The following is an 18,183-nucleotide window of genomic DNA, read 5'->3' on the forward strand; positions in this document are numbered from 1 at the left end:
AGACATGAGCCACTGTGCCCGGCAACCCTGGTTCTTATGTGTTTTTTTTCTTTCACAAAACTTTTGACACTTTGGACTTACTTGTTTACTACGTGTTCATTGTCCATTGCCCTTACCAAACTGTAAATTCTATGAAGGAATAATGTCTCAATTTCTGCTATAACCCCAGCACTGGGCACATGGTGGGTACTCAACACTTGCTTGTTGAAGCAACACATAGTTTTGGGTTGTCATCTCCCAGAGCATTGATGGGTGACATTAACATATGATGTCACTCACTGTGTGGAGTTGTCACTGAATAACAGCTACACATTGAGTGGTGGCTGTGACTTGTGAGGGTGTCCCCTGGGACTTGGGCCATATGGTATTTGCCAGTGATATTATTGCCTCGGTGTCAGGGGACAATTTCAGAGGTCAATAAAGGAGGGAGTTGTGCTGGGCCTATTTTGTCACTGAAACTGGGTTTTCTGGGATTTTTCTTTTGTAATGGTAGGCTACTTTATTCAGTTAATCCTTCCTCTGAAGATAATGACTATGTTAGACAATATATTAAAATATTCTCTTAAAAATACTGAAGTTCCATGACTGGGCGCACTGGCTCATGCCTGTAATCCCAGCACTTTGGGAGGCCAAAGCGGGCGGATCACTTGAGGCCAGGAGTTCAAGACCACCCTGGCCCACATGGTGAAACCCCCGTCTCTAAAAAATTAAAAAACAAACAACAACACACACACAAAAAACAAAACAAAAACAAAACAAAATGCTGAAGCTCTGCCAGGTGCAGTAGGTAGCTCACGCCTGTAATCCCAGCACTTTGGGAAGCCAAGGTGGGTGGATCTCTTGAGCCCAGGAGTTCGAGACCAGCCTGGGCAACATGGCGAAAACCCATCTCTACTAAAAATACAAAAATTAGCCAGGCCTGGTGGCACACACCTGTAGTCCCAACTACAGGCGTAGGAGGATCACCTGAGCCTGGAGAGATCAAGGCTACAGTGAGCAGTGATCATGCCACTGTACTCCATCCTGGGTGACTGAGTGAGACCCCGTATCAAACTGAAGTGCTTAAAAGTATGAGGAATGTGGCCGGGCACGGTGGTTCACGCCTGTAATCCCAGCACTTTGGGAGGGTGAGGCGGGTGGATCACCTGGGGTCAGAGTTCAAGACCAGCCAGACCGACACGGAGAAATCCTGTCTCTACTAAAAATACAAAATTAGCTGGGTGTGGTGGCATGTGCTTGTAATGCCAGCTACTCAGGAGGCCGAAGCAGGAGAATCGCTTGAACCCAGGAGGTGGAGGTTGCAGTGAGCCGAGATCATGCCATTGCACTCCAGCCTGGGCAAGAAGAGCGAAACTCCATCTTAGGGAAAAAAAAATATATATATATATGAGGAATGCTCAGGCCAATTATGGAGTGAAAGCTGGCAACCAGATGGTTAACAGGAAGAGAGGGATATTGGAGCACCAAGGCTACTTATGACATGAGGGCATTTACCAATATTAAACCTGCAAGTTTCAGCTTGTCAACCACACAGGGCAAGGGGGACACAAGTGAAAATCCAGGGCCTCCCAAGGTGGGCAGCCAGATAGCAGATCTCCTCACATTAAGCTGAACCCCCAAAGGGTGCCACCCTCAAGTCTAATGTGAAATGAATCCACTGTAAAACCCTCACCATCAGCCCCAAGGAACTACAGAAAAGGCTGCCTTGGGGCTAAGCAGAACAGTTGAAGGAGAAGGAAACAGGATTTTTTTTTAAAGCTCTTCCTTAGGAAGTTGTGATCGTTGATGAGTTTTTTTGTACCCCAGGGAGTAGAGCCTGATATAATAGATCAAGAAAGCTCAAGCTACGAACTGGGAACCTGGTTTGAGATGATAACCAAATAGATGTGCTCCCCAAACCCTTGGCAAAAAGGAAATACAGGCCGGGCGCAGTGGCTCACGCCTGTAATCCCAGCACTTTTGGAAGCTGAGGCAGGTGGATCACCTGAGGTCAGGAGTTCGAGACCAGCCTGGTCAACATGGTGAAACCCTGTCTCTACTAAAAATACAAAAATTAGCTGGGCGTGGTGGCGCACGCCTGTAGTCCCAGCTACACAGGAGGCTGAGGCAGGAGAATCGCTTGAACCCAGGAGACGGAGGTTGCAGTGAGCCGAGATCACACCACTGTACTCCAGCCTGGGCGACGGAGCAAGACTCCATCTCAAAAAAAAAAAATTGTGCTTACAAAATTTAAAACTTAAAAAATCAATATTGGGAGCAAAAAGCTATTTATTTAACGGCAGATTTGAAAAGGAACCCAACAGAACTTCTAGAAATCTACTTCTGGTCCCATGAAGAGTCAGTCACTAAGTCCTGACACATGGCCCGGCATCAGAAGGTGTTTGGAAACTATCTGGTTTTGCGAGTTCTTCCTGGGTGCTCTCTTTTGCTAAGCCCTTTCTCACGTAGATAAATAAGTTTCTGCCCTCAAGGGCCCCGCACAGTGCTAAGGGTAAAGAGTTGCAATAATGGGGACACTTATTGTCTGGTGACTATTTTAATTTTACGTAACTCTGAGTTCCTCAGGGCAGGGCCTGTTTGTTCACCTTTGCCCAGTGAGCACTTAGAGAGAGTAGAGTACTGAGTACTGCCTGTGTGCCAGGGATTGTTTCCTGAGTGCTTTCTTTTCTTTCTTTCTTTCTTTTCTTTTTTTTTTTTTTGAGACAGAGTCTTGCTCTGTCATCCAGGCTGAAGTGCACTGTGGTGTGATCTTGGCTCACTGCAACCTCCGCCTCCCATGTTCAAGCCATTCTCCTGCCTCAGCCTCCTGAGTAGCTGGGATTACAGGCACCCACCACCACGCCCAGCTAATTTTTGTATTTTTAGTAGAAATGAGGTTTCACCATGTTGGTCAGGCTGGTCTTGAACTCCTGACCTCAAGTGATCCCTCACACCTGGACCTCCTAAAGTGCTGGGATTACAGGCGTGAGCCACGGCACCCGGCCCTAACCTTTTTTTTTTTTTTTTTTTTAGACAGAGTCTTGCTTTGTCGCCCAGGCTGGAGTGCAGTGGCATGATCTCGGCTCACTGCAACCTCCGCCTCCCGGGTTCAAGTGAGTCTCCTGCCTCAGCCTCCTGAGTAGCTGGATTACAGGTGCCCGCCACCACGCCCAGCTAATTTTTTTATTTATTTTATTTTTTTTATTTTTAGTAGAGACAGGGTTTCAATGTGCTAGCCTGGCTGGTCTTGAACTCCTGACCTGGCTGAACTCCAAGGCCCACCTCGGCCTCCCAAAGTGCTGGGATTACAAGCGTGAGCCACCGTGCCCGGCTGGACCTCATTTAACCTTAATTAGCTCTTTATTTATTTGTTTATTATTATTATTTGAGACAGAATCTTGCTCTGCCACCCAGGCTGGAGTGCAGTGGTGCATCTGCCTTCCAGGTTCAAGTGATTCTCCTGCCTCAACCTCTTGAGTAACTGGGATTACAGGTGCGCGCCACCATGCCTGGCTAATTTTTGTACTTTTAGTCGAAACGGGATTTCACTATGTTGGCCAGGCTGGTCTCGAACTCCTGACCTCAGCTAATCCGCCTGCCTCAGCCTCCCAAAGTGCTGGGATTACAAATGTGAGCCATCGCACCTGGCCCCTTAATTAGCTCTTTAAAGACTCAGGTTACAGTTACATTCTGAGGTACTAGGGACTAGGATGTCAACATATGAATTTTACAGGAAAGACACAATTCAATCCATAACAGTCACATGCTTTGCTGCTTACTATCAACACCAACCAACCTAACAAGATGTCAGGACCCAGCATTGCCTTGTGTGTCAGCACGTTCTTCCCCTTGTGGGGACTCAGCTAGGAGTCTGATTTCACCTTGAGATTCTTCCCTCCCCATAGAGAAGTTAACTTTTCTAGGCTGGCTGGAGCACTCATTGTGGAGTGGGACATTGGACATTTCCCACTCTCCCTCCTCCCTGCTTGACCCTTTGCCTGGAATTATTACATTACTTACCCCAGGAGTCTCTAAGCTGTGATTGGATTCTGTTCAGCACCAATCAGGTAGCCCCAAGGGAACTGGACATGTGACTGATAAGTGTTTGCTGGATGAAGAGATGCCAGTTAGGGGTGGAAAGTTTGGAGTGGGGGGAGCCTGACTGGGGAGCCTGCCAGAGGTGGGGCTCTATGTCCCTGAAACTCATTCAGTTGTTCCATCGGTCAAGCTTTCAGTCAAGCATTTCCCAAGTTGCCTCTGTGCTAAGCCTTGGGGTCCAATTTGTGTGTGTTGGGGTTCTTTTTTGAGATGAAGTCTTGCTCTGTAGCCCAGATCTTGGCTACAAGTAGCTGAGACAACAGGTATACTACAGGCATATGTAGCTCATATCTCGGCTTGCTGCAGCCTCTGCCTCTCGGGTTCAAGCGAATCTCCTGCCCCAGCCTCCCAAGTTGCTGGGATTACAGGCACGCACCATCATGCCTGGCTAATTTTTGTATTTTTAGTAGAGACAGGGTTTCACCATGTTGGCCAGGCTGGTCTTGAACTCCTGACCTCAGGTGATCTGCCTACCTGGGCCTCCCAAAGTGCTGGGATTACAGGCATGAGCCATGGTGCCTGGCCAAGCTCCTGTTGTTCTAGGCATTTTAGCAAGAGAGAACAGCATGTGCAAAGGCCTGCAGAGAAGATGAAAATCTACTCTGCATATGCACCTGGTGGTATGGAAATATGTGGGAAGCTGCCAAGGCTTAAGTTAGTGACTCTTTTACTGTCCAGTGCCTCTCATCACCCTCAGAATAAAACCTCCACCCTCCTGTGGCGCAGTCCATCTCTCTATCCACATCTCCCTCTACCCATACATCACTTGTTACCCTTGGCTGCCCCTTTACAGTTCTTGGCTTCCTTTCATTTTGGCCTCAGGGCCTTTGCACTTGTTGGTCTGTCTGCCTTTCTGTTCGCTTTTCACATTGCTGACTCCAGCTCATTTCTCAGGTCCACTTCCTCAGACAGGCTCCCCTTGACCATTCTGTCTAAAAGTAGCTTCCCCTCCTTCCGGAAAAAAAGTATTTAAAGTCATAGAAAATTTCTCTTTCTCTCTCTCTCTCTTTTTTCCCTTGTTTACAGCCCATCTTACTTAGCTAGACTGAGACTCCATGAAGGCGAGGATTTTTGTCTTTTGGTTAATGCCTGCATCCCCAGCATCTAGAATGGTGTCTAGTACACAGTAGGTGCTCAACAAATATTTTGAAAGTAATCAAATAAATGTGAACATATTCATTTCTTATTTGAATAATAAAACTAAAACAGGCTGGGTGTGGTGGTCACGCCTGTAATCCCAGCACTTTGGGAAGCTGAAGCGGGCAATTGCCTGAGGTCAGGAGTTTGAGACCGGCCTGGCCAACATGGCGAAACACTGTCTCTGCAAAAAATACAAAAATTAGCCGGGCATGGTGGCAGGCGCCTGTAGTCCAAGCTACTCAGGAGGTTGAGGCACGAGAATCTCTTGAACCCGGGAGGTGGAGGTTTCGGTGAGCGGAGATTGGCAACTGCATTCCAGCCTGGCAACACAACATGACTCTGTCTCAAAAACCAAAAAATAATAAATAAACAAACAAACAAAAGCAAATAATAGGTATACTTGGCAGGCTTTGGTGATGCAAACAAACAAAGAATATTGAGAAACTTGCAGGGAAGAGGGGAGAATCTGAGGCCATTGGATCAGTGAGCATATTAGAGAAAGGGAGGAAGGAACCCTGACTTTACCCTGCCAGCGAGGCAATGGAAGGGGACGCTTACAGCTTGGGGTGTGCCCTTCAAGATTCCCAGGAAGGGAGGTAGGGTGTAATGTCTTGGAGAAAAAATTCCCACCTCTAACTCCATGGGAAAGGACTACCGTGTCTCTGGCAATATTAGGGACTTGGTGCACAACAGGCCGTTAATAAGCAGTTGATGGAGGGTGAATGAAGATGAGAGGGGTCTGTGTGTGTGAGAGAAGTCCCAGTGAGGAGCACCTCTCATTCTGTGTGACCAGGATAGGACCCCTCGGAGGCTGGGCTAGGAGTGGCTGGGGGTGGGTATTGGGGGTTTATGTGACAGAAATGGGGTCCTGACAAGCAGGGATGGAGGGTGAAGAGATGGAGTTACTTAAGAGATAATGCGATCCCCAGCACGGAGACTCACGCCTGTGATCCCAGTGCTTTGGGAGGCCGAGACGTGAGGATCACTGGAGGCCAGAAGTTGACACCAGCCTGGGAAACATAGTGAAACCCTGATCGCTACAAAAAATAAAAATAAAAATTAGCAGGAGATGGTGGCATGTGCCGGTAGTCCCCGCTACTCTGGGGGCGGAGGCGGGCTCCCAACAGGCAGAATTGAGCTGGGTAGTAGGGCGGTACGCTTCCAACAGGGGATGAGGGATGGGAATCTATGTTGCAGTTTGGGGATCCCTGTGACAGTTGGGTGGTCTGGGTGAGGTGGGATAGAGGTCACGGTTTGTTGCAGAGTCGGGGTATACCGTGCTTAGTGGAAACGGGGTCCGTGCTGCAGACCCACGCGCAGTGGGAATGGGGGGTTCTGTGTCAGAGTTAGGGGGTCCGGTCCGGTGAGATGGGGATGTGGGTTTAGATAATACGGATGGGAAGTTCCGCGTGTGCGGTGGATATAAGGTCGGCGTAGACTTGGACGTTCAAGTGAGGCGGGGTCCACACTCGGTGGCCCGGTGACTGGGTTATCGAGTGGAGCCAGGGCAGCCTAAGGATGCTGGGCTCCCGCGAGCCGAGGTTGGGTTTCCATGGCCGGGGCCTAGGCAGCGGCTCCTGGGCGCCCCCTGGCGGCCCTGACTCAGCCGCCGCGGCTCCCACAATGCTCGCGTAGCCGGGCTTCGGCTCCGGTGGCGGCGACGGCGGCGGCTCCAAGATGGCGCAGGCGATCTTTGAGGCCCTGGAGGGTGAGGGGCAGCGGGGCCAGGGGAGGCGGCTGTTCCGCGCTGCCGCTCCCTCCCGCCGCGCCCTCGCAGCGCCCGGCGTAGGGCGCGCGGCGGCCGCGGGGCGGAGGGCGCCGGGGCCGGAACAGCCGCGGGGCGGGAGGGGCGCGGGCGGGAACAGCGCGGGAGCTGAGGGCCGGCGGGGGAGCTCCGGGGCCGGAACAGCCGGAGAGAGCCGGGCCGGCGGGGAGAGGGCCCGGGCCCGGAACAGCGCCAGCCTTAGCGGCCTCGGGCGGGCGCGGGAGGGGCTCCCTGCAGGGAACCGCGCGGGAGGCGACGGCGGGGCGATCTGGAACAGCCGCGGCCAGGGAGGCGGCTAGACGGCGCGCGGGGCCCGGGACGGGGGTGCGGCCGCAGCTGCGGGCCGGAGGGCCTCGGCGGCCTGACCGCGAAGAACTTCTGCAGATTGGACTGTATGCCTCGTGCTAGGACGTAGTCTCAAAATCAGACCACAGCAGCAGAGGCGCCACCTGTGTGCACAGTCTGGACTCAGAGCTTAGAGACCTAAGCCAGCAAACACCTGGCGCCTGAAGTGTGCACCGTGGCCGGTGCAGTTTTACAAATTCAGCCGACACTGTGGGTGCCGGCGGTGTGCCCGGCCGGGACGTGGTGCTCCCAGACCCACGCCAGCCAACGCTGGGTGCCGACGGACTGTCCCGTGCTCTGCAAGAACCTAGGATGGGGTTGGTGCTCAGGCTCAAAATTGTGGGCTTTGGAGACAGCAAACACTGAGCACCTCCATGTGTACACCTGCTGGGAGTCGGGGAGGAAGGGCAGCCTTAGCGACTCGGGGCCATGACATAGAATAGACATTGTGGGAAATACAGACCAAGTTTGGTCTTGGAGGAGTGGGATGAGATGAGTATACAGATAGGATACAAACTCGAAGTGCTGGACTGGAGAGATGAAGCTGAAGCTTTGAGTCCTGCAGCTTCCTAGGAGATCCTCAGCCACTCCCTGCACTTTTTTATTTTTTTGAGACAGAGTCTCACTCTGTCGCCCAGGCTGGAGTGCAGTGGCGCGATCTCGGCTCACTGCAACCTGCTCCTCCCGGGTTCGAGCGATTCTCGTGCCTCCGCCTCCCAAGTAGCTGGGACTACAGGCGTGTGCCACCACACCTGGCTAATTTCTTTCTTTCTTTTTTTTTTTGGAAACGAGTCTCGCTCTGTCGCCCAGGCTGGAGTGTAGTGGCGCGATCTCGGCTCACTGCAAGTTCCGCCTCCCGGGTTCACGCCATTCACTTGCGTCAGCCTCCCGAGCAGCTGGGACTACAGGCGTCCGCTCCAACGCCCGGCTAGTTTTTTTTTTTTTTTGTATTTTTAGTAGAGATGGGGTTTCACCGTGTTAACCGGGATGGTCTCGATCTCCTGACCTCCTGATCGCCCTCCTCGGCCTCCCAAAGTGCTGGGATTGCCACCATGAGCCACCGCGCCTGTCCCTTTTTTTTTTTTAGAGATGGGGTTTCACCATGTTGGCCAGATTGGTCTTGAACTCCTGGCCTCAAGTGATCTGCCCACCTCAGTCTCCCAAAGTGCTGGGATTACAGGCGTGAGCCACTGCTCCAGGACTCCCTTCTCTTCTTGAAGGATCACAATTCGCACCAGGAAATGGGGGGGAAGGGAGATGGCCTGCCTCCATCTAGTGGGGTTCCGATTCAGAAGACTCACTGAGCCAGACACTCCCCGTAGTCTCTGCCCTGCAGTCTGGTGGAGGAGAGAAGTTATAAAACAAGCAATTAGAGAAATGACAGAATTATTGAAAAGGTCATGTAAAATAAGATGACCTCAGCTGGCCATTCCTACGGTGAATAACATAAGCTGGGGGGTGGTGGATCAGGAAGGCCAGGGTCAGTGGTAGTTCCCTCCCAGAGGCCAGTAGAATGGGGTGAGGCTTACTTTCTCTTTAGGCTGTTTGGACTTCCTCATTGTTGGAATTTTTACTGCAAGAATGTGTTTGTGTTTTGAGTAATGAAGACAGTTAAAGAGAAATCCATTCCTAGGACAGTGGGATGCATGTTGGGTGAAGAAAGGGCAGCAGGACTGTGGAGATCTCGGGGAGGGGGGGCACGAGAATGGCCCAGGCAGTGGGAACTGCATTTTCACAGCCATGGGGAGAGAAGTCTCCTGGGATTCACAGAAGCTCGGTGTGGGTGAGCTGCTAGAGATGGGGTTTGATGGAGCAGCTGAACTTTATCTTGGGATCAGTGTGGACCTAACAAAAGATTTTCAGCAGGGGAGCAGTACAATGTGATGTGTGTTTTATAAAGTTCACCGAAGCTGCTCTGGAACAGACTGGAGGGGGCCAGAGTGGCAGTGGGGGGTCGGGGTGGAGGTTGTACAGCAGAGAACTGGGCTGGGGAACAACTGTGGGGATGGAAAGAAAGTTTATTTGAGATGTACTGGGGAGGCAGAATAAGCTAGACTTGCTGAAGAACCAGAAATGGGGAGTGGGAGCAGTGGGTTGAGGGAAGACCCAAGGGGTGCCCCAGAGGCTGTAGATGGGTGGACAGTGGTGCCCTGTTCTCCTTGATGAGGATTACTGTGAGAACAAACTTTGGGGTGGAGGATGACATTTAATTCGAGTTCAGTTTTACACAGGCTGCCTGTTTTTGTTTTTGAGACAGTCTCACACTGTCTCCCAGGCTGAAGTACGGTGGTGCAATCTCGGCTCAGTGAGACCTCCACCTCCTGGGTTCGAGTGATTCTTGTACCTCAGTCTCCCGAGTAGCTGAGACTACAGGCGCATGCCACCACGTCCGGCTAATTTTTGTATGTTTAATAGAGAAGGGGGTTTCACCATGTTGGCCAGGCTGGTCTCGAACTCCTGACCTCAAGTGATCCATCTCTGCCTCCCAAAGTGCTGGGATTACAGGCATGAGCCACTGAGCCTGGCCCAGGCTGCCTTTTAAATTTAACTTAATTTTTTTTTTTTTTTTTGTGACAGTCTCACTGTGTCACCCAAGCTGGACTGGAGTGGTGCGCTCTTGGCTCACTGCAACCTCTGCCTCCCGGGTTCAAGTGGTTCTCCTGCCTCAGCCTCTCGAGTAGCTGGGATTACAAGGCATTTACCACCACGCCTGACTAATTTTGTATTTTTAGTAGAGACGGGGTTTTACCATGTTGGCCAGGCTGCTTGAACTCTTGATCTCAAGTGATCCACCCGCCTCGGCCTCCAAAGTGATGGGATTACAGGCGTGAGGCACTGTGTCCAGCCAGCCTTTTGTATTTTTATTTGTAGAGACAGGATCCCACTCTGTCTCCAAAGCTGGAGTGCAGTAGTGCATTCATAGCTCACTGCAGCCTCAAATTCATGCGCTCAAGTGATCCTCCCACCTCAGCCTCCCAGGTAGCTATAGGTGCATGCCAGCACACCCAGCCAATTTTTAAAATTTTCTAGAGATGAGGTCTTGCTATGTTGCCCAGGTTGGTCTTGAACTGCTAGCATCAAGCAATCCTCCCACATTGATTTCCCAAAGTGTTAGGATTACAGGCATGAGGCACTGTACCCACCCTGCATTTGTTTAAATTTTTTTATTTTGAAATCACTTTTTCTGTAGATTCACATGCTATTGTGGGAAATAATAAAGAGAGATCCCTCGTGTCCTTTACCCCATTTCCCCTGGTGTAACATTTTGCAAAACTACAGTATATTACCACCAGTCAATATGCAGAACAGGACATCACTCCAAGGGGTTGCCCTTTTTTTTTTTTTTTTTTTTTTTTTTGAGACGGAGTCTTGCTCTGTCACCCAGGCTGGAGTGAAGTGGCCGGATCTCAGCTCACTGCAAGCTCCGCCTCCCGGGTTTACGCCATTCTCCTGCCTCAGCCTCCCGAGTAGCTGGGACTACAGGCGCCCGCCACCGCGCCCGGCTAGTTTTTTGTATTTTTAGTAGAGACGGGGTTTCACCGTGTTAGCCAGGATGGTCTCGATCTCCTGACCTCGTGATCCGCCCGCCTCGGCCTCCCAAAGTGCTGGGATTACAGGCTTGAGCCACCGCGCCCGGCGGGGTTGCCCTTTTATAGCCACACCCTAAATCCTCCCCTTCTCCCACCATCCTTGATGCCTGCAACCACTAATCTGTCTCCATTTGTAAAGTTTTGTGATTTCAAGAATGCTATGTAAATGAAATCATAAAGTATATACCACCGAGATGGGCTTTTTTCACCCATCATAATTCCCTAGCGATTCATCCAAGTTGTGTATAGCAATAGTTTGTTCCTTTTTATTGCTTAGTAGTATTCCATAGTATGGCTATTCCACCATTTAACCATTCACTCACTGAAGAACATCTGAACTGTTTCCAGTTTTTACTATTTTTTTTAGACCCTGTCTCAAAAAAAAAAAAGTAAAAACTGGAAACAGTTCAGATGTTCTTCTGAACCATTTCCTACACCCTCTATCTCCTCTACTACCTTCTGGTCTTCCTCCCCTACTCTAATGGGGCTTAAGCCCCCCACCATTCTGAAACTGCCTCTGCAAAAATTGTAAGAGTGAGAAAATCATGACAGAGAAAGACGCCTGACCTAACCAATCCCCACCTTGCCTTTAACCTCCAAACCACCCTTAGTCATCCCTGGGCTTAGACCAAGCTAACTTTGGCAGAAATTTAATTTACAGTTTAAATGATAATAGCCCTTCCCCAAAACTAAACTGCCTTTGTAAAGCTATTGAAAGACCACCAGGTTTTCACCTGGGCAACCTGGGGAGATTCCATGTCAAAAGTTCACTGTTGCCCAGGCTGGAGTGCAGTGGCATCATCTTGGCTCACTGCAACCTCGACTTCCCAAGTTCAAGCGGTTCTCCTGCCTCAGCCTCCTGAGTAGCTGGGACTACAGGTGCGTGCCACCACACCCAGCTAATTTTTTCTATTTTTAGTAGGGACGGGGTTTCACCATGTTGCCCAGGCTAAATTTTTTACTATTATACCTAAAAGTGCTTTTAATATTTGTGTACAGATTTGCATACAAATGCTAAAGCACTCACACTTTTACATAAAATGGTAGAAGATTCACTGAAGCTTGTTCAGGGGAGCTTGAACCCCAGGCTTGAAACTCGAGATATTGGAAGGAAGTAAACGGGGTGAGTGAGACTGCCCAGGGACAGCACAAGAGGCAAAGGAGAGAGTCCAGACAAAGGAACAAAGGACAAAGTGTTTCCTCAAAATGGAAACACTTAGGGGGTAGCCAGGAGAAGAGAGTAAAGGAGGCACAGAGAGGTAGAGAAGACCCAGGGAGGCTGTGCCCTGGAGCCAAGAACAGAGTGTTTCAGGGAGTGGCAGATACTGCCAGATGGTCTTTGGTGATCATGGGTCTTTGGTGATGATGGTCTTTGGTGATGATGGGGAAAGTGTTTTGGTGGAACTATGGGTCCAATGGGTTCATTTTGCCTGCTGCCCAGATACAGCCAATTTATTAAGACGGGGGAATTGCAATAGAGAAAAAGTTAAATTCACACAGTCGACTGAACAGGAGACTGGAATTTTGTTATTGCTCAAATCTGCCTCCTAGAAAATTCAGAGACTAGGTTTTTTATTTTTATTTATTTATTTTTTGAGATGGAGTCTCGCTCTGTTGCCCAGGCAACATGGTGAAACGCCATCCCTATTAAAAATAGAAAAAATTAGCTGGGTGTGGTGGCACGCACCTAAAGTCCCAGCTACTCGGGAGTGCAGTGGCGCGATCTCAGCTCACCGCAAGCTCCGCCTCCAGGGTTCACTCCATTCTCCTGCCTCAGCCTCCCGAGTAGCTGGGACTACAGGTACCCACCACCACGCCTGGCTAATTTTTTTTTTTTTTTTTTTTGAGACGGAGTCTCGCTCTGCCGCCCAGGCTGGAGTGCAGTGGCCGGATCTCAGCTCACTGCAAGCTCCGCCTCCCGGGTTCACGCCATTCTCCCGCCTCAGCCTCCCGAGTAGCTGGGATTACAGGCGCCCGCCACCTCGCCCGGCTAGTTTTTTGTATTTTTTAGTAGAGACGGGGTTTCACCGTGTCAGCCAGGATGGTCTCGATCTCCTGACCTTGTGATCCGCCCGTCTCAGCCTCCCAAAGTGCTGGGATTACAGGCTTGAGCCACTGCGCCCGGCCTCGCCTGGCTAATTTTTTATATTTTTAGTAGAGATGGGGTTTCACTGTGTTAGCCAGAATGGTCTCGATCACCTGACCTTGTGATCCACCCACCTCGCCCTCCCAAAGTGCTGGGATTACAAGTGTGAGCCACTGCACCTGGCCAGAGACTAGGTTTTTTTCAAGGATAGTTTGGGGGGCAAAGGAATGGGTGCTGCTGATTGGTTGGGGGTGCAATCATAGGGTTGTGGAAAATGGCCCTCCTACATGCAGAGTCTGCTTCCGGGTGGGGCTGCAGGACTCATTGGCGGGTCTGGGTGGAGCCATTGGTTGTCAGAAATGCAAAAATCTGAAAAGATGTCTCAAAAGGCCAATCTTAGGTTCTATAATAATGATGTTGGGGCCAGACGTGGTGGCTCACACCTGTAATCCCAGCACTTTGGGAGGCTGAGGTGGGTGGATCACCTGAGGTCGGGAGTTCGAGACCAGCCTGACCAACATGGAGAAACCCTGTCTCTATTAAAAATACAAAATTAGCCAGGCGTGGGGGCACATGCCTGTAATCCCAGCTACTTGGGAGGCTGAGGAAGGAGAATCACTTGAATCTGGGAGGCGGAGATTGCAGTGAGCCGAGATTGCGCCATTGCATTCCAGCCTGGACAACAAGAGTGAAATTCTGTCTCAAAAAAAAAAAAAAAAAGTTGGCCAAGCATGGTGGCTCATACCTGTATTCCCAGCACTTTGGGAGGCCGAGGTGGGAGGATCCCTAGAGCACAACAGTTTGAGACCATCCTGGGCAACATAGGGAGATCTATCTCAAAATAATAATAATGATAATGATATTATCTGCAGGAATAATTGGGGAAGTTGCAAATCTTGTGACCTCTGGAATAATGGCTGGTAATATTTATGTCTACAATTTAGCAGAATTTAGGATCCTCTTATCCTCCTAACCTGGTGGTCTTTCATTAGCTTTACAAAGGAGGGCTAGTTTTGGGGAAAGGCTATTATCATTTAAACTGTAAACTAGGCCGGGAGGGCGGGCGTGGTGGCTCCTGCATGTAATCCCAGTACTTTGGGAGGCTGAGGCTGGCAGATTGTGAGGTCAGGAGATCTAGACCATCCTGGCTAACACGGTGAAACCCTGTCTCTACTAAAAATACAAAAAAATTAGCCAGGCGTGATGGCGGGTACCTATAGTCCCAGCTACTCGGGAGGCTGAGGCAGGAGAATGGTGTGAACCCGGAAGGCGGAGCTTGCAGTGAGCCGAGATTGCACCACTGCTCTCCAGCCTAGGCGACAGAGCGAGACTCCGTCTCAAAAATGAAATAAAATAAAAAATGAACTGTGAACTAAATTTCTCTGATAGTTATCTTGGCCCAAGCCCAGGGATGACTAAGGGCAGTTTGGAGGTTAAAGGCAAGATAGGGGTTGGTTAGGTCAGGTGTCTTTCACTGTCATGATTTTCTCACTTTGTCGTTTTTTCAGAGGTGGTTCCAGATGGTGGAGGGCTTAAGTCCCACTAGAGTGGGGGAGGAGAACTGGAAGGTGGTAGAAGAGATAGAAGGTGTAGGTGACCCTCATGGGATCCTTGCTGTTGAAGGGAGGAGAGATGGAAAGGTGAGTTCTCAGGAAGGCACTCTGGAGAGGCTGTGGATGGTTCCCAGGCACAGTGTGGTGAGAGCTGGTGGAGAGCGGCTTCTGAGGAGCAGGAGGAGATGAGGGGGAGGGCTGGCGTCAGGAGGGACACAGCCTGCATTGTGACAAGGGAAAGCATGGATTCAGTTTGGCTGCAGGAGCTGATGGTTTCAACTTTTTTTTTTTTTGAGATGGAGTCTCACTCTGTCACCCAGGCTGGAGTGCAGTGGCGTGATCTCGGCTCACTGCAAGCTCCGCCTCCCGGGTTCAAGCAGTTCTCTGCCTCAGCCTCCCTAGTAGCTGGGATTACAGGCGCCCACCACCATGCCCAGCTAATTTTTGTATTTTTAGTAGAGATGTGGTTTCACCATCTTGGCCAGGCTAGTCTTGAACTCCTAACCTCTTGATTCACCCGCCCCTGCCTCCCAAAGTGCTGGGATTACAGGCGTGAGCCACCACACCTGGCCAGAGATAGCTGGTCTGATGCTTTCAATTTGTATTGTAGTTAGAAGCTGGGGCAGACATCCCAGTAAGAGCTGAGAGGTTGGAGGCAGAGCATTGGCTGTGGGGTCATAGAGAGGAGGCACCATCTGGGTCTTTTGGGAGGGGTGCAGTGTGCCTTGGTGGCCACTGAGATGTGAGGAGGCCTCTCATCCGGCTAGTGACATGGCCAGGCAGTGTACTACTGTGAACTTTAACTGTGATAACTGATTAGAAAACATGGAAGAAATCAGTTTCTCGACCCCCCAGCCACAAATTCAGAGTCTATTGTTTATTGCGGAACAAAAAAGACAAGCACACATTGAGAAATAAGGAAGACAAGGATGCCCGCGTGCACACAGATTTGTGGGGTTTGCGGGGTGTGCATGAGGACGACTGGCTAACATGATTTCTGGAGGGACTTTGTCACATAGGATGAGAGTCAGCCATGAGTAAGACAGGCCCCACGTCGCAGTGGCTTCAACAGGCTGGAAGGTTATTTCTTTCACATGAAATTCCAGAGGAAGGCAGTCTAGGATAGGAGGATGGCTATGTTCTACAAGGTTCTCAGAGGCCCAGGATTTATCCAGCTTTTTTTTTTTTTTGAGACAGAGTTTCGCTCTTGTCACCCAGGCTGGAGTGCAGTGGCACGATCTCGGCTCACTGCAACCTCTGCCTCCTGGGTCCAAGCAATTCTCCTGCCTCAGTCTCCCAAGTAGTTGGGATTATAATCACACACCACCATGCCCAGCTAATTTTATATTTTTAGTGGAGATAGGGTCTCACCATGTTGGCCAGGATGGTCTCGAACTTCTGACCTCAGGTGATCTGCCCGCGTTGGCCACCCAGAGTGTTGGGATTACAGGCGTGAGCCACCGTGCTTGGCTTCATCCAGCTTTTTATCCTATGATCCTAAGGTTTGTCCTTATGATCCAGGATGGTGGATTGAGTTGCTACCACCATATTCTTATTCTGGAAAGTGGAAAGGAGGATGGGACAAAGAAGAGGGTCACATATCAGGCAGTTTTTTTTTTTTTTTTTTTTTTGAGACGGAGTCTCGCTCTGTCGCCCAGGCTGGAGTGCAGTGGCTGGATCTCAGCTCACTGCAAGCTCCGCCTCCCGGGTTTACGCTATTCTCCTGCCTCAGCCTCCCGAGTAGCTGGGACTACAGGCGCCCGCCACCTCGCCCGGCTAGTTTTTTTGTATTTTTAGTAGAGACGGGGTTTCACCATGTTAGCCAGGATGGTCTCGATCTCCTGACCTCGTGATCCGCCCGTCTCGGCCTCCCAAAGTGCTGGGATTACAGGCTTGAGCCACCGCGCCCGGCCAACATATCAGGCAGTTTTAAGAAAACTTTCCAGAAGCTGCCACATAGCACATTTATATTCCTTTGACCAGAACTTAGTCATTCCCTAACTGTAAGAGAGCCTGGGAAGTGTAACCTTTATTTGGGGGCCATCTTTCCAGCCCAAAATCTTGGGCTCTCTCACAGTGGAAACAGGAGAGAATGTATATTGGGGCATAGGAGCCATCCTTGCCACAGGGTTTTGTTTTGTTTGAGACAGGGTCTTGCTCTGTCAAGAGCAAGTACAGTGCAGTGCAGTGATATGATCATGGCTCACGGTACCCTTGACCTTCTAGGCTCAAGCAGTCCTCCTACTTCAGCCTCCCTAGTAGCTGGGACCACAGGCATGCACCACCACGCCTACCTAAATTTTGTATTGTTTTGTAGAGGTGGAGTCTCACTATGTTGCCTAGACTGGTCTTAAACTCGTGGGCTCAAGCGACCTCCCGCCTTAGCCTCCCACAGTGCTGGGATTACAGGTGTGAGCCACCGTACCCAGCCGCCACAGGGGTTTTGCCGTGGGTCTGGCTTGTAAGGGTGGTGTCAGAGCATGACGCTGGGCCTACCTTCCAAAGAGGCTGCATTTCTTTTTTCAGGAATGGACAATCAGACCGTTCTGGCTGTCCAGTCATTATTGGATGGCCAAGGAGCAGTCCCTGATCCGACAGGCCAGAGTGTCAACGCGCCGCCTGCTATCCAGCCATTGGGTGAGTATCTGCTCAGGTTTACCAGTGGGAGAGTGAATGGCTCCCTGCGAAGAGTAGGTGGAGCTCGTGCTGGGCTGTGGGAGTGAAATGCCTGCTGTGGTCCCCAGGACATGCTCTGGTGCCTAAACTTCTCCCCCACCTCCCAGCCTGGATCTTTGGGCTCATGCCTTTCTCTGCTTAGCTCTGAGGACGCCACTCTCAATTGCTTAGTAAATGTGGGGAGATGGGATCGTGATGCAGGGAATGGCTAAGGGCCCCAATGCCTGACAACAATGCCTGTGCCTTTGCCCTAGAAGTGATTATTCAACTTCCCTTCTGTGGAAAGAATAGGCTGAGAATGAATTTCTCCTGTTTATGGGCCAGGACTGTAAGGGCCTTTTTTTTTCTTTTTTTTTTTTTGAGACAGAGTGTTACTCTGTCCTCCAGGCTGGAGTGCAGGGTACGATCTTGGCTTACTGCAACCTCCACCTCCCAGATTCAAGCAATTCTCATACCTCAGCCTCCCGTGTAGCTGGGATTACAGGCGTGTGCCACCACTCCTGGCTAATTTTTTGTATTTTTGTATTTTTAATAGAGATGGGGTTTCACTGTGTTGGCCAGGCTGGTCTCAAACACCTGACCTAAGGTGATCCACTCACCTCAGCCTCCTAAAGTGCTGGGATTACCTGCATGAGCCACTGCACCCAGCCTGTAAGAACTTTCTTTTGGAAGTTTCTATGTGAGACTGTTCATTTATTCATTCCACAAACATTTCTGTGTACTTGGGAATCACACTAGGGACAGGGAGCTAAACAGCTGGGTTTTAATTATTGTTCTTATAGTTCTTAGCTCTGTGACCCTGGGCAAGTGAGTTAATTTCTCTGTGGTTCAGTTCCTATGTCTGTAAAATGGGGACAATTGTTCTGCCTCATAAGAATCTTATGAGAGTACTTGGGATTTGGTTCTAGCTATTGAAGTTTACCATGGTTTCTACAAGATTAAAGGTTGTTT

The 18,183-nt window shown here is 50.3% G+C and overlaps 1 protein-coding gene across 16 annotated transcripts in view; it reads left to right on the forward strand.

Moving 5' to 3' along the window:
* The first annotated feature begins 6,867 nt into the window (after window positions 1–6,867).
* Window positions 6,868–18,183, forward strand: part of ZNF341 (zinc finger protein 341) — a 62,713-nt gene continuing 51,397 nt past the window's right edge. For 11 of the 16 annotated variants that reach the window (XR_013399789.1, XM_077951514.1, XM_028828325.2 and 8 more), the window contains exons 1-2: window positions 6,868–6,925; window positions 17,083–17,193. Coding sequence is in view for 15 of the 16 variants with exons in the window: in XM_077951514.1 (XP_077807640.1) it covers window positions 6,895–6,925; window positions 17,083–17,193 (142 nt within the window). In the remaining variant the exon portion in view is untranslated. Of the gene's footprint in view, window positions 6,926–8,937; window positions 9,111–14,492; window positions 14,644–17,082; window positions 17,194–18,183 lie in introns of those variants that run through there. The other 5 variants (XM_077951516.1, XM_077951518.1, XM_077951519.1 and 2 more) reach the window with 5 other exon arrangements.

The sequence above is a fragment of the Macaca mulatta genome, chromosome 10, assembly GCF_049350105.2.
Source record: "Macaca mulatta isolate MMU2019108-1 chromosome 10, T2T-MMU8v2.0, whole genome shotgun sequence".
Classification (NCBI taxonomy): domain Eukaryota; kingdom Metazoa; phylum Chordata; class Mammalia; order Primates; family Cercopithecidae; genus Macaca; species Macaca mulatta.